Below are 26,398 nucleotides of genomic sequence, written 5' to 3' on the forward strand. Positions count from 1 at the left end.
ATTCACACAGAGCTATCACTGCATCCAAACAGAGCTATCACAGCATCCAAACAGAGCTATCACTGCATTCACACAGAGCTATCACAGCATTCACACAGAGCTATCACAGCATTCACACAGAGCTATCACTGCATCCAGACAGAGCTATCACTGCATCCAAACAGAGCTATCACAGCATTCAAACAGAGCTATCACAGCATTCACACAGAGCTATCACTGCATTCAAACAGAGCTATCACTGCATTCAAACACTGCAGTAGTGCCCTGTATTCTGTAAATACAGGAGATTGCTGTAAAGAATGGTGCGTTATGGGAGAAATAGATCAAGCTTCTTGTCAAAGAGGTTAAAATGTTGCATTTTGCTGTAGTTACTTGATATCTGAGGGCAGAGATTTCCAGCATTTCTTGTAGTTTTGCTTGTGTTGTTGATTAGCTTTATTTTTGCATTCACAGCTTATAATGTTAACAATGTGTTTTACATATTTTGCTTTTTAAAATCCATGATCCATGATTTTCAGTTTCCACGCATGTGAAGCTCAGCGCAGGCTACTTACTGCTGCATTTTCTTTTGCAAATATTATCACAACAATATCTGTGCTGGTTAAATGTCTACACTGAAAAAAACCCTGGTCCACTGGTAAAACCACTGTAATAATTAACATGTCTGGTTACTGCCATATTTGTAGTATTAAAGAGGAATTCAACCTTATTTAGACAAGTAGGATGTACGCACGCTCGTTCAGAGTGGCTTGATGTGAAACATCACTTCATTTTTTTGTGAGAATTGTTCACACTGAAGGTGATGGAGTCACTAAGTTTCTTTACAGTGATCCACTTCACACCAAACTACTCTGAATGACATTATTTACATCTCGGTGATTAAATTACGCAGAAATTTGGAAGACTTGGAATTCCCCTTTATTGTCTGGCAGGAACTGCTGTAATGTGGTGGTAAAAATACAGCAATCAACTGCATTTACATATACAATAAAGTACTGTAATCACATAATACAGTATAAATACTGTCCTTTTACACTAACATTTCTCACAGTGTTGACAGCATGTCAATCAACTGAAGACATTTTACGAATGAACCCCCATTTTTGGTTTGTGCGGGAGTTTTGTGGGAGTTTATTCTAATCCACTTAGAGAGTCAGCCTCTCTCTCCTTTCGCCTGGCATTCCCCAGCGCTCCAGAATGTTTAGTCTTAAAACTGGAACATCCGAAATGCACTAAATCCCACCACCCAGAGCTGTGCCAGGGAAGGAGAACGCATGGCACAGGAATTTGACTTTTTTTTTTTTTTTAGGAGAGGAAAAGGAAAAAAAATGGGAGCAGGCGAAGCCAAGCTGGAGCATAAAAGCCCTCTAAGACCACATTGAGGGGGAGGATAAAGGGGGGAAGAAAATACTTCAGCTTTAATTATGTTTTCCAGTCATTTGACTAGTTGAGTATCTGCACTCTTTTTCCTCTCACTTACGCCTTAAACAGAGAACGCATTAAACGGCGGGTGAAGCTCGCTAACGTCTTGAGCCGTTCCTCGTAAACACTTCTTTCTTTTGCGCTTTTCCCCAAGTATGCGGAGGGCAATAAAAGTAAATGAGTGGAGACAAAATTGCTGTGGGACAAACCAGTGCTCCAACTCTTCAGCTTTTAAGAAGATGTTCTTCAACCGTGCATCTTCTGTTTAGACATCATTTCAAATCAATGAGGGAAAAAGAGAGTTCGGAAAGACAGAAAGTGCCCACTATGAATGTACATTGGGACTGTCTCAGTGCTGGATGGCTCTATGCAAATCTGTACCTCCAACCATGTAGTCTATTAGTCCTTATCTGGGCCTTATCAAATACATTAAGACACAAAAGCTGGGCCTGCAGTGGCTGTTAAAACAGTAGCTTAATACTATACTAATAATATTGGTAAAAGTTCCCCTCAATTGTGTTTTGTGATCTACACATAATGCTACATGCTTACAATTTACTGCTGAAAAGCAACGATTTTAGATGCTCTGTATTATTTTATAAAAATTATTTTTACAGAGCAGATCACTGAAGAGACGCCATCTGGGATCCAGTTTATAGCCCAGATTTGTGGAAAAATGGGCCGACTTTCAGTAGAAAAAAACTGAGTTCAGCTTCTTTTATTATAAGGTTTTATAATTACATCATCCATGACTGGAAAGAAGACAGTTACAGCCTCATACGACACCCATCTTTTTAATGCAGCTTATGAAACATGAAAGTTATGATAAATAAGACGAAGTGCGTTTTAGAACCACCGGTGGTCCCAAGGAGTTGAAAAGGTTAAACATGTTCATAGCTATTTCTATAGCTACATCTTTGGACATTCTGCAAAAACAGAGTAAAAATGTTTTAGCCTGAGTCCCATTAGATTAAAAAAAAAAATCAACCGAGTAATTCAAGATAATTCAAAAATTGATCCAAAATGCAAACCTTTTCTTTCAAAAATTCAAATCAACTCTGTTCAACCACTTCATCTCACTCATATCAGTGCAACAAAAGGCTGGCAACTCTTACCTTAGAGGTGTTCACACACTCCCAGTGGTAGTTGAGTAGGGCCTGACTCTCAAGGTCAAGGTTGGGGTCATATGACGGCTCCGCACTCAGCTGTAGGTCCTGGGTTTTGGACCAGACACGGTACGTGCCTCCTTCAATTATGGGCACCAGTTTGGCAGACATCACTGACAGCTGTAGACAGGCAGCCTTCCTTAGAGGAATGCCTTCGTAGGACAGGGAGAAGATCAGGGTATAGTTCCTGGCGGCAAGTGACATCTTGGGTAGTGACAGTTGGAGCCTTCGGACATCAACTTCTGCCGGAAGATGGACTCTTGAGGTCGGAGATGAATGCTTTTCAATGTGCTGGCACTGTGGGGTTGAAAAGATCTCCCAGAGATATTCAGCGCCATAGCAAACACAGCCTTTCAAGTCCACCTTTGCTTCCACCAAAGCTGGTTTGGAACGCCAGATAGCTAATCTTGGAGCTTGAACCACCTGGACTTCTGGTTCACTGCACTCTAGCACGCGTATGTTTACCTTAAAGCGAGCGACAACCCAGCTAACTTGATTGCTGATGTTTACCTGGGACACGTAGTGGCCAGGCAGAGAGTAGGTATGATTGGCCGATGGAGTGCTACAAAGCAAACCAGAAGTTCCATCTCCAAAGTCCCACCGGTAACTCAGAGAGGTGGATTGCGGGGAAACTCCTGCATGAAAGACCACTGTCTTGTTAATGAAAGTGTCCTGAGGTTGGGCTTCTAAAGTAGCAGACTTTAGAATATTCTGAACAAGCACAACCTCGGTTTTATTTAGAGTCGTCAAAGCATTAAAGGCAGACAGATAGATGGTCAGATATCCTGGTTCCTCTGGTATATAGGTCACTTTACCATCATTACCATTAAATATCTTGATTCTGTGATGAATGTCAAAAGTCCACAAATATGCCACAGGTTTGCCTGTCACTATGTGAACCTCAAAGGTCTTGGGCACTCCCACAGGTATGGCTTGTTCACAGCAGTCCAAGATGGTGAGCTTTGTAATAGGCTCCAACACACAGATATGCAGGTTTCTCCGTTCTGAGCTTATCTGATTCCAGGCAGTCAAATTGACATAGTAGTTGTCCACCCTGTTGAACTGGTGCACGTAGGTCATGTTAGGGTGGACTGTTGCATCACCGCTGATGCTCAAGGTGTAGCTCACAGAGGTACCAGATGAGACAGAGATGGTGAATTCCACATTTTCGCCAACTGCGACGTTCTGCTTGCTGGCCTTGAATTCAAGCCCCTGAATTCGGTCTTGCACCAAAAAGTCATGTGATAGCATCTGGCTACTGATGTCATTCGATACATTCAAAGTAACTGTGAAGGTTCCAGCGGTTGGAAATATGTATGATGTTGTCTGTTGGCTTGATTTTGCACCATTTGGTAAAAGCCACATCCACGTGACATTGGTTCCAGTTTGGATATTACCACGTAGTGATACATTGACACCAGAGGCTACAAAGTTCTGCTCCGTTACATTGGTTGTAGTGAATGTTACCCCTGAAATTGGCTCTTGCACACTGATAAACACTGAAGCAGTCTCCACACTAACTCTGTTTGAAACCTCCACTTTCACCAACTTTAGCCCTGGACTATCAAAAACATGTGCAATGGAAGGGACACTAAATGGCAAAAAATCACCATCAACCGACCACCTATACTGCAGATCACTGCCAGTATTTGCAAACACCATCATGTTTGTTTTGGTGCCGACAGCTGTGGGATTGGGGACAGCCTCAAGAACCAGCTTCCCAACAGGATCAAGAAACTCAATGGTGCGGTTAACAGCTAACTGGCCAAGCAAGTTGGTGGCCTTCAGGAGGACTTCGCAGGGTCCAGGAGTGGAGTAATTGAGCTCTATGGTCTTGCCTGTAAGATTTTGGGCAGCAGTATCCTCATGTTCCCTCAAAACATTCCAGCTGAAGGACATATTAGTGCCCTCTTTTAGCAAAGCATGCAAATGAAGGATGCGATTGGTGGCAAAACAGCATCCTTCTCCAAGTTCATCAGACATTATCTGCAAGCCTTCAAGCTCCCGCTGTACAAATATAAAGATACTAGCTTGTGTGGTGCTAATATCATTTTTGGCAGTTACAATGACGTTGAATGTCCCAACTGACCGGAAAGTGTAGAACATAGTTTGTGTGCCTGGAATAGAAGTACAACGGTCACAAAGGATCCACGAGTACTGCACATCATCTCCTTGCTCAAGGTGGGCCTCAAAATGAACTGAGGCATTCAGAGGAACATTGACACGGCTGGAATTGACAGAAAGTCCTTGAATGGGCGCTAAAACAGTGACTGTGATTTCACTTTTATTTTCACTCACTTCATTCTTACCCGTGACGCAAATGTTGAAGAGACCTGAGGAATTATAAGAGTGTGTTACATTGTGGCCTGGACAGATGGTCCCATCCCCAAAGTCCCAAAGGTACGCAACATTAGCAGAGTCTGAGGATGACAGGAAGGTATAATTCTGCCTCAAGGCAAGATTGTTTCCCATCGATCCGTTATGCTGTATCAGCAGACATCCTACTGGTTGCTGCACTTCAACCTGCACTGTGGAGTTGCTGTAAGAAATGTTGTTAAGGACAGTTACAGTTACCAGATACAGGCCTGGGCTCTTGTAATTGAAAGCCATTTTGTCATTGCCTTGAATGGAACCTGTGGATTCGCTTATCCCAAAGTCCCACAGGTACACATAGTCAAAACTGGGAATGGCTGTTACAGTAAATCTGCTTTCCTCTCCAAGTCTGATGTGTGTGCTGAAAGTGTCAAGAGTCACATTGGCGATTGCAGGCTGGACGCAAATCCAGTTGAAGAAATTAGCCTTGTTTGCACTGCTTGACATGAGCAGAGAAAGGTGATAATTCCCACTACCGTAGTAAGAATGAGTGATGCTGGGGGTTCCATAGTGAGTTTCATTAGCAGTTCCATCTCCGAAACTCCAAACATACTGATGAGCAGAGGCATTCCCTGACACATAAGCATGGAAGGTGACTTCTGTTTTTTCCTGAACGCACCCAGCAGGTTCCAACCATAAAACTTGCAGTACAAACACTTGAACATGTATGGTCACCCATTTTGCGCTGATGGCATTACTTACAGAAACGTTAACAGTGTAGTTTCCATCTTTTATGTAGGTATGTTCCACACGTGGTTCCACACCCACTTGCACAGTATTGTCACCCATTGCAAAACTCCAGCTGACATTGTTGCCTGTTTGCAGAGTCGCTGTAACAACTGTAGGAGTGTTGAGCTCTGTAGGAGAAGATGATGTCACCTCCAAACCCTCAATGTCCTCATACACCATCATGTCTTTACAGCTGTCCAAACTACTAACAGTGTTGTTAACATTTACACAGACTGTGTAAATGCCGCCGCACTTGTAAGAGTGATAGACCCTGCGCTCACGTCCTGCCTGTATGCTAGAGTTGTCGCCGAAATCCCAAGTGTAGATGATTCCATAAGGGGATGGCAAAGGATGAGCCTCAAAGTCAGCAGGCTTTCCGGCTTGCAGAAGCTCTGGATCAGACTTGATCTTCACCACTGTTAAAATGCTGTATACATATACGTGAACTTTGCAGGTTCTGTTCTCATAGCGATTGGAGACGGAGACCATTAGAGTATACTCTCCTGCAATAAAGAAAAAAAAAATACATGATCAATACTCTTATTGGGAGGCAAGTTATCAGTATATTTGTAACCAGAATCTCTGAGGTGCAAGTCTGAGTTGAGTCTCAGTTCTCTGAGGTGTGAGTCTAAATCAAGAGTTTCTGGGGTGTGAGTTTACATCGAGTCTCGAGTCTCTGGAGTGTGAGATTCTCCAATCTCCAAAAGGTCCAACTTGAGTCTCTGGGGCGCAAGTCTGCGTTGAGTCTCAAATCTCTGAGGTGCAAGCCTGAGTCGAGTCTCAAGTCTCTGTAATGCCAGTCTAAGTAAAGTCAAGTCATGAGTTTTTTTTTGTTTAGCCTTGCTACTGGCTGAAGACATTACACTGTACTGAAGTAAACCACACTAAAAACCTGTCAGCTTCAACATGGCTTCAAATAACAAGCTTTTTATTATAGGAAAACCTTCTGACTAGCTGAGTATTTCAGTTAAATTATCAATTGCCTTATATCCTTATATATAAATCATCTTTTGCCTCTTTCCTTTAAAACACAGCAGGCTTTTCTGTGAGGAAATGTGTCTTGTTATTAGAAGGTGTATTAAATCAGATGCCGCTGTAGGAGAACTGACAGGGTGAAATCACACAGGAAACAAAAAGTTTTATTGCTTTACCTCATTAAGGCTGGCAGCCCTTTAATCTGTTTTGTTAATTTTTTCAGGCTTAAATCTTCATGACTCTTACGTCTTGAGTTTGTGTCAAGTTGCAAGTCAGTTCAAAGCCAGTCAGAGTCTAGTTGCAAGCCAGTCAACATTCTGTAACCATAAAACTTATAAAACATATTTTCCAATACTCAAAATCTAATTTGAGCAGACACATGCTTGGCTGATCCAGTCCATTGCAGTTTATTATGTTTGTTAAGGTTCAAGTTATTTACCAGGCTGAGTGTACGTGTACTTGACATCGCTTTGCAGGGAAACCTGTGTTTTAGAGGGGTCATGGCTCTGGTGAGGGACATCATAGGGTGGTTTAAAGTGAAACGTCATGTTGCCTCCGTCTCCAAACGACCACCTGAGACACAGAGAATCATTGCCAACAGAATCCACACACCCACACACCCAGATAAACACAGTACACAAATACACACAGCATGCTTCATTTCCTGGATTATTTATGTTTGAACGGACTCAGTTCACAAAACAATAAGGGTAAGGCTTAGAACAGAGAAGTCAAATACAAAGCAAGGGTTCCGCCAATGAGAGGTCTGCAAATAGCAGATACAAGTCAAAAAAAAAAGAGAAAAAAAGGAAAACACTATAACGGGGATTCTCTTCTGGTGCTGTGGGATTAAGACGCAAGGTGGTATTTCACTTCTGAAGTTATCTGCAACTGATCCTCTCTCTGGCTCTGATGTTGAAAGGTTGTGAGTGAACCTATTACTTCTAAAAGACCCCAGTCAGGCCAGCTATGTCTTTATATCTCTCCCTCTGACACTGGAAGCTGTATACAACGGAAAAAGCTTAATTATGTAAAAGTGTAGGGGCCTCTGGTCAAATGACAATTTATTGATGTTTGCTGATACATAACCTATATTTCAATGCATAATTTCTATTATGTTTTCTGTAAAAACAAAATAAAACAAAGTATTAAATGTGTCATAGCCTTTGCACCTCCATTGTTTTATTTTCTCCATTAATATGTTAAATTCAGCAAATATAAAGAGAAATCCTGCATTCAAATGCATAGAAGTGTGTTCCGTAGAAGATGTTTACTTATATTTTATTAAAAACCAACATAACGCCGATTTTGGAGTGACCAAACCTTTGCACAGAACTCTGTTTTAACACAAACACAGAAAAGGGTCTGAAGTCTGGACTGGAGTGCTGCAGCACTATGAATTTAGTGTAGTGCGGTGTGGATGCTGATGGAAGATGAAGAGAGAAGTGAGATGCAGGGCTCATCAGAATCTCCTCAAAAACTGTTATGATGAAAGCATGAAAGCGCTTGCAGCAGCAGATGTGTCTGGAAGCGGCCAGAGAGGGAGAGAGAAAGAGATCCTGAGGAGAAAATGGAAAGTTTGGAAGCTGTGCTAAGCCCGGTGGCAGGAGCGGCGTGGGGGAAAATTCTTGTCAGCAATCTTCACTAACCACAGGCTGTAAATCGAGAGCAGTCGTGTGCACTGTAGAGTGCCATTACAGGGCATGCGGAGGGTGGTGTGTGTGTGAGTGTGTGAGAGGTGAGAGAATATGAGACAGTGAAGGTGTGTGTCCAGCCTGTGCCCATATGAGTGAGTATGTGTATTATTTTTTTGTACTATATACAGACTATACGCTCTCATAGGTGACTCTGTACATGTACTGTTAAAGCATAAGTCTGGAAAGTCCCTTCAAACTCTCCAAGTTCAGTTCCAGGAAACGTCGGCATGTATTACATAGAATATTCAAATAACAGTCTTTAATTTGATGATGAAAGACATCAGATACTGCATGTGCGGGCTAAATTACCCTTTGATTAAAGAAAGATGCAACACGGAAAAATCTGGCATGCATTACAACGTCTAAATAACAATTTAGAATGTGTCCAACAAGCTCTCAAGTGCTAACCAAACATTCAAATATAAATCATGGACCCTTTACATTTGCTCCAGTGTATATAAGTTCTACTGAGGAATGACAAAGACCACTTGACTTCATTTAATGAAGCCCTAGCACAACTTCTATAGACAAGAAATGTCAAGTTTTGAAAATAAACACACGCATCTTAACCTCTTAACTGACCAGGACCTGTTGGTGGGTAAATAAAAATTATTACACAATACTATAACTTATGAATAATGTGGGGAAATGATTTAACACGTCACCAATTTGCCAAGTAAACAGTGTTCAGTCGCTTGTTAACATAAATAGCTAATCAGCCAATCACACGGCCACAACTCACTGCATTCAGGCATGTAGAGGTGGTCAAGACCACTTGCTGAAGTGCAGACCGAGCATCAGAACGGGGAAGAAAGGGGATTTAAGGGGCTTTGAACGTGGCGTGGTTGTTGGTGCCAGACGGGCTGGTCTGAGTATTTCAGAAACTGCTGATCTACTGGGATTATCACACACAACCATCTCTAGGATTTACAGAGAACAGTCCGGAAAAGAGGAAATGTCCAGTGAGCGGTCAGTTGTGTGGACGAAAATGCCTTGTTGATGTGAGAGGTCAGAGGAGAACGGGCAGACTGGTTCCAGATGATAGAAAGGCAGCAGTAGCTCAAATAACCACTTGTTACAACCAAATAATGCAGAAGACGATCTCTGAACACTCAACATGTCGAACCTTGAAGAAGATGGGCTACAGCAGCAGGAGACCACACCGGGTGCCACTCCTGTCAGCTAAGAACAGGAAACCGAGGCTACAGTTCGCACGGGCTCAACGAAATTGGACAATAGAAGATTGGAGAAACGTTGCCTGGTCTGACGAGTCTCGATTTCAGCTGTGACATTCAGATGGTGGGGTCAGAATTTGGCGTAAACAACATGAAAGCATGGATCCATCCTGTGTTGTATCAGCGGTTCAGGCTGGTGGTGGTGGTCTGATGGTGTGGGGGATATTTTCTTGGCACACTTTGGGCTCCTTAGTACCAACTGAGCATCGTTTAAATGCTGCAGCCTACCTGAGTATTGTTGCTGACCATGTCCATCCCTTTATGACCACAGTGTACCCATCTTCTAATGGCTACTTCCAGCAGGACCCCCAGCTGATATTAATTTGCACTAAACGGCAGGATTGCTTTCTATTTACTGGTAGGTTTCAGCTGGTGTCATGACTTTCCATGGCTTTTTGCACCTCTCTTTTCTCATGTGTTCTATACTTTTTCCCCTTGTCATTTCTCATTATTACACATAATTTATGGACATCTATGGTTTGATTTATTGGTGTGGACTGGATGGGTTGTTTCTGACATCTGGTGAGAATTTCATGTCAATAGAACCTTCAAAAATATATTTACTTAGAAAATTGGTGATGTGTTCAGTACTTATTTTACCCGCTGTATGCGAGATGTAGAATAAGTCTTCTATTGTATTTTTGAAATATATTACTGGGGTCAATGTATTGTAAGAAGCAGTAAAAGCAAACCAACTTCTATAACTGAACTTTAAAGGTGTGGGGGAAAAATCTCAGCAGATTTCTTTAAAAACCTGAAAGCAAGAGTCAGAATGGAAGCTGTAATGAAGACAAATTTTAACATGAAATTAAATTAACGTAAAAGAAAACAGGGCTTGGGATGAGGGGTTAATAGCATCAGTAAATCTTTTTCCTGTATTGTACAGTTCTCTTTTCATTTCAGTATCTCACTATGGGTAGTCCTCAGAAGCACTTGTATCAATACGCCAGCCCCTATTGGCTGGCAGCCAGGACAGGCGCGTCAAGGAGGAGCCGTCCCTCCTCCGTATTTAAGGGCTGATGCCACTGAAGTCACTAGGTTATTCAAAACCTCTTCTCGCTTCACTCATAAACTCAGCTTCAACATGACTGCACTTGGGCGCTTAGCTTAACTGTCCACAGCCTGAGCTAAGAACTCGGTTGCCAGGCGGTAACTTGCCTGTTTGTTCCGTTGTGTTAACATCATTCCTTCACCAGCGGACCTGCTCACTACGTTGTCCCCAAACAAGTATCAGATCTGGGACCACTTCGGGAAAGCGGCTGTAGGTTTATTCGCCACTAAGGAAAATGCTCAGTGCCTGTGGTTGTTCTCTCTGAACAACCAGGATGTGCCAATGGGAGTGGATGCACTAGCACACCCGTAGCCGCATGTCCTCCTGTATGCGTTTCCACCGCTGGCGCGGATACCACCAAATCTGACCAGGGTGAGACATCAGGGGCTGTCACTCATTCAGATAGCCCCAAACTGGCCGGAGAAGTAGCAGGTGGCGGAGACAGTCCAGTTGATCTACTATCACAAGGGGCAGTCATGGGCTGGAGGTTAGGGATCCAGCGTCGTGACCGTAAGGTTGCCGGTGTGCTCACTAGTGTGTATGTGGTGGTTCACTTCACGGATGGGTTAAATGCGGAGGTGAAATTTCCCCGTTGTGGGACTAATAAGGGTCACTTAATTAATTAATTAATTAATTAACAAGTGCAAGGGGGACTTTTTTTGCCCTCATCCAGAGCGTCTAGCTCTTTGGGCTTGGCCCGTGAAAGGTCCAACCTAACTAACGTAGGTTTGCCCAATAATATTATAGCGACGATTCAATGCCAGGGCCTCATCTACTCGAACCCTTTATGCCCATAAGTGGTGAGTTTTTGAGAAGTGGTGTGCGAAATCACAGGCGGGACCTTTCCAGTGCTCTATCCCTGTGATTTGGTCCTTCTTACAGGAGCTCTTGGATAAGGGAAAAACCCTTTCCACTATGAAAGTATTTGGCTGCAATATCCTCCTGCCACGTGGGCTTTGATGGCACAACAGTGGGACAGCACCCCCTGATATGCCGTGTTACGAAGGGAGCACGACGGCTCTGCCCTGTATCCAAATTACTCACTCCTTCGTGGGATATGTCCCTTTTACTGGCGCTGGCATCAGAGAAACAGTGAAATCAATGCGTTTTCGGTACAGCCAACCTGCACTCAGTTTGCACCGGGGGATCTGGAGATCATGCGGAAACCTAACCCGGCCCTTAACCCAAATTGGTGATTCGTCTGTGATGTTTCCTCGTCTTGTGCTGACGGCTTTTTACGCCCCACCGTTTGCCTCTGATGAGCAGCGGCGAATACACATGCAGTGTCTGGGAAGCACACTGCGCATATATCTGAACAGGACGGAAGAGTTTAGGAAAACTGATCAGCTGTTTGTATCCTGGGCAAGACCTCACCTTGGGAAGCACATCACTAAACAGTGTCCCACTGGATAGTGGGTGCTACAGCTCTAGTTTACTCTAGCAAAGGCATGCAGCCTTCCTCTGGCTTGAGGGCACATTCCACAAGGGGAATGGCAACATTCCGGGCCCTGTTTCAGGGCGTTTCTATTCAGGAGATTTGTGCTGTAGCCAACTGGGCCTTGCCTCATACATTTACTAGGTTTTACAGGCTGGATGTCACTGCGCCTAATTTATACTGTGCTTAGTATATGCTCACCTGAGGGACGGGACCCACTGGCCAGGGAATGATTCCTCTCTGACGGAGCACATTTACATGGCTTGGGGTGGCCACTTTTTCGAAGTAAGCTTCTCTGGCAATATGGGAGTCGGCATATCGTAGTGAGATTCCGAAATGAATGCTTGAAAGAGCACTTTAGGTTACGAACGTAACCCCGGTTCTCTGACAGCACAAGTGAGGTATCTCACCAGACCACCCTCCTTGCGTGAAGAGAGGAAGAGGTGTGCTCATTTTGAATAACCAAGTGACGTTGCGTCAGCCTTTAAATACGGAGGAGGGGCGGCTCCTCCCTGACGCTCACGTCCTGGCTGCCAGCCAATAGGGGCTGGCGTATTGATACAAGTGCTTCTGAGGACTACATAGAGGGGTGTGCCCTATAGTGAGATACCTCACGCATGCTATCAGAGAACCGGGGTTACGTTCGTAACCTAAAGATTTGTTAATGGTATGATGGTGCCCTTTGTGCTGTTGTTGGTTTATCTATGCGTATCCTAATTTGTTCGTACCTGGAAAGAAATATGACCTATTAATGACCTTACTTAATGAAATGTTGGTGTCTATGATATATGTATCACAGTGTTAAAAAACAAAACGTACTACTGGAAGAATAAGTTTCCTTGTGCTTTTCATCTTCTCACATTCTCAGCATGTTAACACACTGGATTTGCTATGAAGGTTCCCCTGCATTAAAAATTGCATCCAATTATTAAAAAAAAAAAATCAAATCAAAATCAATCTTAATGTGACTACACATTAGGGCCAACCTGGTCCTGGAGATTTACACCTCTAAAGAGTTCCGATCCAGCACACACTTGGCTGTATTACAGACATGTCCTATCTTATTGTCTTAAGATCTGAGAGGTCAAGATAAGATACAGTATTTTGTATTACAGAAGCAAATCTTACCATAATTTAGGAATCTTATCTTATTTTACAGCATCTTCTCTCAAGTTCAGAAATCTTTACTTACTTGATCGAAGTCCACAATCAACTATCATGTCTGTTACCTTGCAACTGACTACATGCAGACAATGTAAACACAAAGTAATTAAGCTAGTTCGCCAGGCAGCTAACATTAGCTACCATTACTGATGTACAAAAAAGGTCAAACAGAACGGAAGAGCCATAAACTGGAAATCAATAATGTTGTGTCAGCAATTTGTGCTGTTTATCAGAGTCGTTGCTCTCCAGTTTCAGTTTCAGTTTCCCAAAAGCTTTAGCAGAGCGTGCTGACGTTATTCCTCCTGATAAACCCACACGGTTCAGCTCTGTCTCCTCATTGTTCACCACCATCACTGTAATGTCGTATCTGATGAGTTTTTATCAACATTAACACAGAAAGGTAATAAGAGGGGAAGGTGGATATCGAGTCTGCAGAGTCTGTGGCTTTAAAACACTGTTCGGAAATAAATCTCACAAGTCAAAGCACCGATTTTAGTGCAGATTAACGTAACGTCGCTTGACACTGCATAAAACAATAGAAACAGATGGTTAAAACAGAAGTAGATGAAGACTCTTCTGAAGATGTTTGGTCTAGTTAGGATGTTTCTGTAATACTGTTTTCTCATCTGGAATTCATGGATAAGATTATGAATGGTTGTTCTGTAATAGCTACTGTCCTAAATTCAGGCCTAACTACATAAGTCTTCAAAGTTGTCAGGGTGACTAGACAGATAAGATGTTTCTGTAATACAGCTCCAGGCTCTAATGTTCAGATGCCCCCGAAAGCCTTCATTGCCTGGAGCAGGTGGTTAACATTAGGGTTGGAGTGAAACTCTGCAGGGTGGTAGATCTCCAGGACCACAACTGAACACCTGCGTCTATAAAAACTCAACTGTTTTATTTTTACTACCACAATAACCTCAAATAACTAGCTTTCAGCTCACTGTATTTTTTTTAACTCTGTGCACAACTTCAGAGGAAACATAACAGCTCTCAGATTATTATGCAAATTGCAGCTCTGTCCATCTCTGCTAAGATCTCTCCAAAACCGGGCACTGACAGGCTGGATTAACTCTAACAGGCTGAAAGTCAAGACATGCAACTTCAGGAATATTAAAAACACCCAACACCACATCAGTCAGAAAACAACAAAATATGTAATATACTGAACCTCCTCTTTAACAGATTTCCAGAGATTATAGGCTGTAAACACAAGACTAAAACTAACATCTTTTACAATTTAGTCATTAGACATGCGGCATTAAGAGCATTGACCAATCTTATTGGTAAACTGTTTTGTGCTTCCCTGGGTGGGGCATCAAACCCCAGCTTGCCACATGGATGGCAGTTTAGATCAGAGCAAGGACTAGAAATCTGTTTAAGAAATCTGATGAAGAGGCTGGATTTTAGCTCAGTAATCCGATTCTCAGTGCATGTAAACTCTTACTCTGATTTCTTTCGGATCTCTCAGTCTGTGCATGTGTGAAAACAGAACGCAGTACCGGAAATAAGTGAGTGGTGTTGCCGCGAAACGCAGCGAAACACTTTTGGAGCGACACTGAAACCAAATACATGGTTGATGAAACGAAGGATTTAAATATTCTTCATCTTCTAGATGATGTATGTTCATATTTTCAGGTAAAGTGGCGCAATGTTTTTTAAAAAGCTGCATCATAAAGTTTGAGTTTACGTCACGTCGTCTTCTGAGTTTATTGGCTGGTTGCAAACCAGAAATCTGATTACTGCCCAACTCATGCAGACCAGAAGTTTCCCCATTATCTGACTACTCAAGTGCAAGTAAACACGTTGATCGGATTACTGACAAAATCTGATCTACTGCAGTTACCCTCAATTTTAATGAGGGAGATGAAGAAAGAGAAGAAGTCTAGATGTTCACTCACAACATCACAAACCAGCAACACAGTTAGAAGAGTCAGCTAATAGAAGCGGTTTTCAGTAGTGAAATTAAGAAGAATAAGAAAAGGCTGCGAGTTTGTTCATTTGGTGGTGGTGGTGGTAGTGTGATGGAGAGGGGACGCTTTGCTGCTTTAGGGCCTGGGTGATTTGCCCACGTCTAAACAGCTAAAAAATACTTCTTTTATATTAACCTTGTAGGCCCAGGGCAAAACCTTACAACTTCAGGTGCTTGGGGTAGGTGGACGACTATGTGAATTAGCTGACTGTATTTTAAACATGACATTTGAATATGACATCGACATCATTTTTTCCAATAATGACGAAAAGGCCAGTCAGGTAAGGAGGCCTTGCACTCCAGCACTGCAACACTAGTAACAGAACTAACCGGAAAGTGGCGTCCACCGAAACATCCACTTCTAGCGAGGCAGAGAGAGCCTGAGCATGCCCCTGGGTCACAATTTCAGGGACCCCTCTCACAGTTATCTCGCTCATCGGGTTCATTCTGTCCACTGTCACGTTGAAATCCTCCGTCAGGCTGCTCACATTGTTCATGGCTGTTACCTAGGAAACCAGACAGAGGTCATCAGTCCAGCTGATAACACAAGCTCGCTGTTTGACTTTATACACATGGAGTAAGACTCTGAAGTGTATCAGAGAGACGGCAGAGCCCAGACCAATCACCACTTCTGCTTGAAATATGCTTTCTTTTCTCTGAACTCAGCACTTGTTATTTGTTTCTCTGAGGTAGTTTTCCCTGCATGATAGGTAGGGGTGGTGGGAGAGGGAGGTCCAAGGTGATGTAATCACAAAACAGGGATTCAGAGTAACTACATAACCATAAAACCCCCCAACCTATTTTGGAGGTCCTTTTTCCTTCAGTAATGTATGAAATGTATCTCAACGGTGATGTGCATGATTCAGAAAAACAAAAAAACCCAAGATTTTCCACTTTGTAGGCCAGCAAGCATGTCAACATTGTGTTAGTTGTGCGGGATTGTTTGATATGAAGAAAGCTGCAGCTGTGCTTTCCGCTCTATCTCGACACGTCTTTGTGGAGAAGCGTGAACTGTTCAGGGGGGTTCTCACCCCTCCTATTTCACCCCTCGTTACTCACTAGCAGCTCAACACAGTCACATCATCACACACACACACACACACACACACACACACACACACACACACACACACACACACACACACAGAGACAACAATCTCCTAGTTAATCTGATAACAGAGTTAAAGGGGCTTACTGTGAGTTTGTAGACAGCAGCATTCTGGTAGATGATGTTGAGCACGGTGTTGTAATAGGTAAAGTACGGCTTATCGTCCACCGTCCACCGGAAAGAGGGGTCAGTTCCTCCTTCTACAGATGCCATGTAGCTCTGAGAGAGAGAGAGAGAGACTTTGTGAGAAAGACATATTGAAGAGAGTTTTTGAGCAATAAATGAAAGAGAAGATCAAAAAACATAAAGCCTGAACCGAGTAGTGCAGCGAGTGGACAGATAATTAGAGGCAGCCAGGATAAAAAAAAGAGAACTGAACATCTGCGCTAGAAGAATGTCAAGAAGGGGAAAGGTAACGAGCGGCACCACAGACGAAGAACATGAGGAGAGGAAGGGCAGTCAGCAGGATGTCACAGGAAAAAAAACTGAGAAACACCTCTGAGAACACTAATGAACATGAACTTTATAAAGGAGAGCCGTAATCATCTCAACCACCTCAGAGTCACAGTTCTGATGTAAAGGCAGCCTCATTGTTCTATATAATGGTACAGCATTAGAATATGACACGTAAAACCCCTGTAAAGATCAGAAAGAGTAAACCATTCATTATCTAGTGCTCGAATCTACACATTAGTAATACCAAAAATATCTAGAATTTAGTGCCATGTCAATACTAGCATTAAAAAAATGTTCTAATCCGGTTTAATTGGTGGCACAATCATGTCTGCAAGTGGAGAATGGCCGCCTGTAACTGCCTGCATAAAACATCTGAAGTACAACCCCAATTTCAATGAAGTTGGGACGTTGTGTAAAACATATAACAGAATATGATGATTTGCAAATTCTTTTCAACCTATATTCAATTGAATACGCTACAAAGACAAGATATTTAATGTTCAAACGGATAAACTTTATTGTTATTTGCAAATATTCACTCATTTTGAATTTGATGCCTGCAACACGTTCCAAAGAAGTTTATTATTGTTGTTACTTGTGTGGATGCTGACAGGCTTTTAATCGGGGTTTACTGTTGTACAATGCCGTGTCTGCAGCTAATATGATGAGACTAAACCTAAATTCGAGACTAAACTTGAGACTTAACACACTTGCGAATATATGATAATTATAATGTTTGCAAAATAATCTTCGTTTGTCTGTCTTGGTTTTTTTGTTTTGTTTATTTATTTATTTTTCGTTTATAAATTTAAGGAGATGCCACGAGCAAATTCTGCTTAAGGCTGTGTTTCTGGAAGCTCTGCATTCAATGATTCAATAAAATTCTTCATTATTTCCTCCTACAGCCCAGTCGAATAGCAGAATCAGACAGCCCTTTGACCCTGTGGACCTACCTGCAATGCACATTTCCAGTCAGCAGAGATGCAATTGTCACTTGTGTCACCCAACAAAAGCCCAAACATTCCATTTCCACTTAGTGGTCTGGTTTTATTTTGTTTTTCAGTGACCGCACTTTAAATCTGACCAGTAAAAAGCAAGCGCTGTAAACATGATGAGCAGTCCATTGAAGCATCTAACCAACTGATGGACAAAAGATCCCCACCCTGAAGAGCTTGGCCAGGAAATTCCATATTGGTACATTCCTAGAAAAATGAACCTAAAAATGTGCAGGGTATTGGTGGTCAAGGACCAGAACTGGGAAACGGCTGTATAACCCACAAGTGGCCAAAAATTTCTGATTCAGTTCATATCACCATATACAGATAAGAGCTGAACTAATAGAGATAGAGGAAACGGAAGGAGACAGAAAGAGTGTTGAAGAGAAAATGCAGTATACATAAGATGTGCTATATGTACACACACACACACACACACACACACACACACACACACCCCAATCAGACATAACATTATGACCTCCTCCTTGTTTCTACGCACATTGTCCATTTTATCAGCTCCACTTACTATATAGGTGCCCTTTTACCTTGTTCTTCAGTGGTCAGGACCCTCACGGACCCTCAAAGAGCAGGTACTATTTGGGTGGTGGATCATTCTCAGCACTGCAGTAACACTGACGTGGTGGTGGTATGTTGGTGTGTGTTGCGCTGGTATGAGTGGATCAGACAGCAGTGCTGCTGGAGTTTTTAAACACCTCAGTGTCACTGCTGGACTGAGAATAGTCCACCAACCAAACACATCCAGCTGACAGCGTCCTGTGACCACTGATGAAGGACTAGAGGATGCCCAACACAAACTGCAGCAGCAGATGAGCTGTCGCCTCTGACTTTACATCTACAAGGTGGACCGAGAAGGTAGGAGTGTCTAATAGAGTGGACAGTGAGTGGATGCAGCCATTTTGACCCCTACAGATGGGCTGGTATACTGACTGGTATACTGCCCACTGCTACTATAACAATTACTGTTTCGCAGGGTACTGAAGAGATATGATCATCTCTGGTCATCTTACCACTACAGACTCCATCAGCACCCTTTGGCTGGGATGAGGCTGGATGAGTAGGCCTCGCAGCGGCTCCTCCACTTTCGCCTGAATCTCCAGCCTAGCCTCAGTCACCTCGCTCTGGGCATGCAGCACCACGCTGGTCTGGCTGGGTGTGGAGTCCAGCTGAAGATCCAGCCAGGCGAAGAGGGTGTCATTGTTTGGGTCGAGTACTCTACAGTCTGTCACTTTGGGGACCAGTGCTTGTGGGCACAAGTGCTGGAACGGCTCGGTCTTATTGGTGCCCTGCCAGCCAATCACAGCACTGTGTTCCGAGCGTACTTTGACTAGGATTGACGTCTGATTGGGCAAAAAGTAGACCACCCCGTTTCGATTAGATGGATGGACCACGCTGAGGCCCAAAGGTGGGATGATGTGAATGGGACAGGAAGCGGGCACAGGAAAGTCAGGATCGTCCAATTTCACTTCCAGGCTGTAGTCGCCAGGCTGGGGAAGCCCAGACTTGAGAAATGGACCCTGCAGTTTGGTTTCATTCTGCCCCACATAGAGCACCCTAATCTGGCACACGGACTCCTCCACCCACTCTCCATCTCCGCCCGCCTCCAGAGTTTCATTAGCGTGCAGCCAGTTGGAGCGGTTCAGGACCAGGAAGCTCTGTTTCCATGGCGACGAAGGGTCAGGAGAGCAGCTCAGAAGACCGGATGGCCCAGCGTCGTGCTGGAGGGCGATAAAGTCACCCGGGGCTACCAGCAGGTCTTCTAGCTCCTTCTGGACCTGTGAGGAAATCACATGGGTCATTTCAGCAAGAACAGGAAAGAATGGTTAACGGTTAAAGAAAGGGAATCGATTTTATTAATTCAGGTCTAAATACCACCTGGCACGGTTTACTGACACATATATTGCTTTACATAAGAAATGTTTTTTACATATGTATGTTTTTTAAAAGTTGTTTCATTTCAGCACCTTTAATGACATTCATGATGTTTTAATTAATGATTTTAATGATCTGGAATTGAAGTCTCATGATTCATGACTTTAATCTTTTGACAGTCCAATTATTAGCTGGACTTTCTACTTTTATTGCAACTTAAATTGCTTGAAACCTACATAAAACACAACTGGGTTACACTTTATTTAGATAGTCCACTTTAGATGCTTTGTAGATACTTAAATTTACTTTCAAGTTACATTCAACTAAATATCTACTAAACTGAACTCTAAACTTGGCTCTAATCCTAACCTTAACCTTAACCTCAACCCAAAACCTAAACCCAACCCGCACACTGGTCCTATCCCTAACCCTGGTCCAAATCCTGATGCTAACCCCACCAGTATTTAGAATCAACTGAGCTTCAACAGACAGTTTGGTAACAATTTGAAGATTTGTAGATACTCTACAGGGGACTACAGTGGACTGTCCAAATAAAAAGAGACCCTAAACTGCACTTGCGCTGTATAATGTAAAGCGTCCTGCAACTCAGTTGCAAGTATCTCCACAACGTGAAGTCATAAAACTGATTACACATCACGCGATCACGTCAAACAACATACTTTTAAACTGTTGATTGTAGACAAGAAATTCAAACAGAAGGTTGTTTATTGGGTGGTCAAAAAGGAGACCCCCCCCATCCCAACATAACTGACTCAAAATTGGTAGCTACACTCATTGTCTGCTCTCTTGATATCTCCTCATTTTACACAGAGATCTGATTCCTTTGGAGTTCAAATTATGAAAGTTATTACAGACGTGGAAACTGAGATCTTCGAAGAACTTCTAGAAAAGAACGAGTGAGACATCAAGTAGGCTTTAACCATAATGGACACTTAAATATTCATTTTCAAAATGAACACACAAATAACAGAAAAGAAAACTCAAATATATAGTAAAGAGCTCTAGATAGAGAGATAACAGGCAGATTTGCAGATACAGACAAAAAATAGGAATGACAGCTGGAAAACACCCACAAAGATATTAAAAATGCTGCAAATATGTAAATTATACTTCATAGCGAGAATGATTTGTTAATAGATAAACAAAATATGAGCTGCTAATTTGGTTCAGTGGTGTAACTGAATGTGTTGCATGCAACTTTGTTTCTTAATTGCTTCTTGTGACTGTCAAGCTGCACAGAAATCGTGTTGCAGGCAACTTACACAACTCATACAGCCAGCTGCATGAAAGCCTTAGCTAAAAAAAAGAAATGCAATGCAAAAAGACTGAACTTAGCCAGTTTCCTTACCAATGAGACGAATGTTGATAAAGAAGAATCTTGTAAGTCGTTCAGGTTAACAGTATAGACGGTTTGATTAGTTTCATTCATTTACTGTTAGAGTCAAATTCATCTCAAAAAACTACAACAACCTCAAATACAATAAGCTAAAAACAGTCATGCCGTCGTAAGTTCACTTTCCAATTCACATACCTCCACTAACTGCTATGTTTCCGGCTTAAAGTAAACAGCGGCGGCGTTTTACACGCTGTGTATAATTATCCCACTTCCCAAATGGATTATTTAGTACTTTAGCATAACACTGTCATAAACAGGGGGGTGGGTGGTAATTAACACCAGACTGATAGTTGGAAGGACTACATGGTGCTGAAAAGCACTAATGCTTCCTATTCATGCTGTCTTCTGCTCAGTTACGGTTTAGCTGAGGAGCATATATGCGGGTTCTTCAGGGAACAAAGCAGAACATTTAATCAGAACAACTGAAGAATGTTTCAATCAGGACTGCACAACTGTAAACCAGCTGAAAGCAAAACGAGCCGGTTGCGACAGCTGTACTTAAGCTCAAACGCAGGGTAGTTGTGATGCCAATGTTTACTAAGGCCCAATCCCATCTCACCCCTTGCCCCTAACACTTACCCCTCCGTTTTGCATGTTTATATCTAGGGGTAGGGTGTTCCGATTTTTGTTGAGATAGATGGGTAGGGCGAAGTGTTAGGGCTACATGGCCCTCCAAGCGGAGGATTGTCAAAGACTCACTCCGAATGGAGTGTTACGAGAAAAAGAAAAACAAACAAACAAACAAAAGAAGGGTAAGATGGCTGCGACCAAAGAAACATACAAACGTGAGTATTTCCTGAGTCTGACATCATTTTGAAGCAATAAAAAACACAAGCACTGCACACTGCTGCTCATCTCGCTCTGACTGGACTCACGTGATGTTTGTCGTCATGGTAACGTCTAAACTAAGTGGTTCTCTACGTGTGCACATAATTCTAGATCAAATTCCTTGTAGTGAGCATATAATTTCCATGATTCTCCCTCAGATTGTTGTGTAGAGTGAGCAGATAAACACCTCAGTCTTAATCAATAATCAGAATGTATTCAATCAGACTAGCAAGCAATGAGGGGTGACAGAGAAGGGGTTAGAACCTCCTGCTGTGAAAACTTGCTTGCTTGCTCTCAAAGAATGGCAAAATGTATATAAAAAGTCTGTGTGAATCCAAATTTATTATTTTTTAAATTCCCATTTTATGGAGTAGCCTTGGCAGCTAGTAGACTATACAGTTTCACAATCAGACCGCGCAGCAGCTCACCCATGCATGTGTGGAGGGTCCGGGGGGTAGTGTGAACAGGACCTCCGCGAGCAGGCGGTAGTGCGGATGCATGGTTGCAGGGGGCAGAGGGTCCACCCCGGAGCAATTTGGGCAAGAGTCCGGCCGGCAGGGGCTTCTGAGAGGCAGGCACGAGGACAAGTAGGGACACCACTGCTCCAGCACAGGACAGGACGGAGCTCCAGAAGTGGACGGGTAGCTGCTGTTGAGTGTGACGTCCAGGGGCCGGCACACAGCAATGGGGGCACACAGGTCACCGCAGCCTAGAAAAGAGGTCAGAGGTGAAAGATGTTTGTATAAATGTATTAGGAACGCACAGAATTATTAAATGTAACTAAACAAAAAAAAAGTGCAAGATGACAAAATTTTATTAGTGAAAAGTTTGTCCAGGGTTTTACAAAGTTGCTGTTGCAGTCTGAGCCCATTAGCCATGAGCTTTTCACATTCACAAATATTTTTATCACTGAAAATGTTTCATTTATAACCCGTTTGGGTGGTTATTCATTCATGTTGGCCTATTTATAATAGAGGTCAACTGATATAAAAATTGTGGCTAATACCGATTTCAGGTTGGGGCTAAAAATTCTGATATCAGCCCAAATAATTGAATGTTCATATTTGCTAAACTGTATAATATACTCCAATAGTTTTAGTTAAACAGATATTTACTGACTGAAATGACTGTCATTCTAAACTCTCACATTTCTCAAACTCAAACAAGCAGCAGAAATGTCTTTCATTTAATAAAGGAGTTTGAAGTAATATGTAAACATTGTTAAAGTTACAAATATACTCACTACTCTGTCAATATCTGGAAATATGGATATGCAAAAACAGGCTGTTTCGAATTCACTGTTTCTGTATCCTGCCTTCCGCCCAGTGACTGCTGGGATAGGCTCCAGCACCCCCCCGCGAAACCGCGACCCTATCTGCACTAGCGGTCAACGATGATGATGATGATGATGATGATGATGATGATGATGATATTTCTGTGATGTCACAAAAACACCTTTACGTTATCAGGAGTGTTTCAGCCATAAGTCTTTTGTGAATCCTGGGTAGCCAATCAAAACAAAGCTCATTTACATATTGTGGCAGTCGCCCAACCCACAGGCACTGACGATGGCTGGGAGAGAGGGTGGGACGGCGGTGCCTGAGGGTTGGGAGAGAGAGAGAGAGAGAGAGAGAGAGAGAGAGAGAGAGAGAGAGAGAGAGAGAGAGAGAGAGAGAGAGAGAGAGACACAGACAGACACAGAGACACAGACAGAGAGAGGAGGGACAAGCAGCAGCAGCGACAGACTAAACAGCTAAGATGCTCAACTTTGAGAGAAGGACTGAAAAGTCGAACCTTGAAGCCACTGAAAGAGACCAGCTTTGGTTTTGGTGCATTTGTTGGTGTGACAATAAAGTTAAAGCAGCTGCTGCAGACGTTTCGCCTGTCTCCAGCATCCTTCATGAGTCCAGGGTAGCTCATGACAGGCTTAAGCAATAGAACACAAGAGGGAGTGTGTTATTGCGAAATAACATCAGGGCTGTGATCTGGTCGGCTGTGATGTTACTTGCGACCTCGAGTGCTCTATTGCTTTAACACAACAGTTAAATAAATACAGTAAGAATGAATAAACTGGGCCGTGAACGCGGCGTTTAATATGTTTTAATGTTCAGTTCCTTCTGCCAAATGATAGTTCCTTAACAAGCAGCTCGTTGCTACATCAGAGTAATGAGCTCCGCCCACTTGCTGCACAGCCAGCAGTTTGTTCTCCAGCTCCACACAGACCAACTGACAGTTTGGGTATTTAGCGTAGTCTCATCTTCAGAGTCGGACCAAATCGCCTGTCGGTCAAAAGTGTCCATTTTCTGTTTGTGGCAAAGCAAGAAGTTATAACGTTGAACAGCTTGAGCGTCTCCTACAGCTGTCAAACTCGTTGCTTAGCAACGGCGTCTCAGCAGAGTGATGCAGTGTTTGTGATGTAACGGTGAAATACCAGCACAGCTAGAATGGTTCTCAACCAATCAGTTTGCGTGGCCGGAACTGTTTTATAATACATCATATATCTCAATCTTAAAGGCACAGTACCATAAACAGCCGGTTTCTAACTCTGCCTCCACACCAGCAGTGACTTTTGCCTGACTGCCGACGTCCAAATCGCTGGTCACTCATCGTCTGTGGGCATTTCTGACCGCTGTTTACCATGGTTTCACTGACGCCAAGCACAAATCAGATATATTCCCGCTAAAAATAAAAATCCTGGTGAGAAATCACTTGGTGTGCTTATTTGTATTTAACCCCCGTGTCTGTGCAGTCAGTATCTGAGTAAAACAATATTTAGTCTTTGGGACTGCTGTCTATTTTCAGCGAAAGCACCACCACCACTATTCCACCTGTGGTAGGAACAATTATCTTGGAACCAAACAGAAGCATAACGTTACACAGCGGCTGAGTTAAAGTACGTACTACATTGCTCGCCATGTCACTTCGCTCCTCATTTGCACAAACTTAAACTATGCTCAACTTTGTTGCATCCCTGACTCCGCCCACTTCACGTCGCCAACGTTGGCACTGCGTCCTGTCCCCGGAAATCGCCAGCTCTCGTTGAAATGAAAGACCTCGGGCTGCTTTGTTGTGTCGTGTCGCTGCCGGTGTGACCACAAGGTAAGGATTAAAGAGAGGTTGGAAAAAGGTCATGTAGAAATGAAATTATGTCCATGCAAATGTCACAAGTCAAACTCAAAAACTAAAATACAAGAAAAGGCAGCGCCGTCGCCTCGCAGCAAGAAGGGCCTGGGTTCGATTCCCTGCCCAGGTGACCGGGGTCCTCTCTGTGTGGAGTTTGCATGTTCTCCCTGTGTCTGTGTGGGTTTCCTCCGGGTTCTCCGGTTTCCCCCCACAGTCCAAAGACATGCAGTCAGGCCAATTGGACATGCTAAATTGCCCCTGGGTGTGTGTGGGTGTGTGTGTGTGTGTGTGTGTGTGTGAGATTGTGACTGTCTGTCTGCCCTGCGATGGACTGGCGGCCTGCCCAGGGTGTATCCTGCACCCCCCCGCGACTCAGAAGGAGAAGCGGCTTAGAAAGTGTATATGTGTGTGTGTGTGTGTGTGTGTGTGTGTGTGTGTGCGCATGTGTATGATATGGGCCCTTTAAGTTATATACACATTGTAGCACTGGGAGTGGAGGCCTTATTCATCGGTTCTCTTCACAGAAAAGGTTTACGGCGTTTTGCTCAAGCTAAAATGTAGGTTTAGATACATTTTACATGTCATTGTTATTTTAAGCATGACGGTGTTTTGTGTTCTCCAGTTCAGCCTGTATTACAGGAGCTGACTTAAGGTTTTATACTTTAAGTCTCGGGTTCAAATCCCGGCCATGCCGTGACCAAAAAAGGCAGAAATTAATGACTTACTGCTGGCAATATTTTCACTAGTATTAATAACTGCAAGTCATCAGTATGAACTAATGTATTTTATATGCATCCATGCAGCCACCAGGTTATGCTTACATCCATCCAGCCATGAGGCATCTATTCATCCACACACGAATCCATCTGTTCAATCAGGAGACAAATCCTTGACAGCACTGTCATGCTCAGCTCATCTTCAGTAATGATGCAACCTGCAGTGATGTATCCTTGCAAGAATTATACAACTGAAGTATGAATAATCAACATAATGCTCATAATTCAGCACCACCTCACTCGCACTGTTCACCCACAAAGCCCTTCGGCTTTTTCCCTGCATACTTTTCTTCTGAAGCAGAGGGAAAAATGATTAAAGAGAGAAAACAATAAAACCGTATGATTTATTAAGGTTTCGTGTTTTTAAAAGGAACGAATGGAAGAATAAGCCTTTTCTAGGATCCTCTAGCTGAACGTAAATCAATGGCTCAACACAAAGGAACATTCATAAACTAATATTTATACAAGACAGAGTTTGTGGGAGCTGCTTGAGCTCGAATAAACTGATCTTCTGTTCAATTTAAGACGACTTCATAACATAATGCGCCCATAGCGTGACAACATTGAGCCTGAAGCAGCAAAG

General features: G+C 43.0%; 1 protein-coding gene across 3 annotated transcripts in view; it reads right to left on the reverse strand.

The window, feature by feature from the left end:
• pkd1a (polycystic kidney disease 1a) overlaps positions 1-26,398 on the reverse strand; it is a 181,800-nt gene that overhangs the window by 66,056 nt on the left and 89,346 nt on the right. For all 3 annotated transcript variants that reach the window (XM_017723917.2, XM_037543202.1, XM_017723916.2), the window contains 6 exons: positions 22,345-22,625; positions 18,810-19,574; positions 16,415-16,546; positions 15,550-15,725; positions 7,105-7,238; positions 2,538-6,193 (listed from right to left, as the gene is read on the reverse strand). In XM_017723917.2, the coding sequence (XP_017579406.2) occupies positions 2,538-6,193; positions 7,105-7,238; positions 15,550-15,725; positions 16,415-16,546; positions 18,810-19,574; positions 22,345-22,625 (5,144 nt within the window). The remainder of the gene's footprint in view (positions 1-2,537; positions 6,194-7,104; positions 7,239-15,549; positions 15,726-16,414; positions 16,547-18,809; positions 19,575-22,344; positions 22,626-26,398) is intronic.

This window comes from Pygocentrus nattereri, chromosome 12 (assembly GCF_015220715.1).
Source record: "Pygocentrus nattereri isolate fPygNat1 chromosome 12, fPygNat1.pri, whole genome shotgun sequence".
Classification (NCBI taxonomy): domain Eukaryota; kingdom Metazoa; phylum Chordata; class Actinopteri; order Characiformes; family Serrasalmidae; genus Pygocentrus; species Pygocentrus nattereri.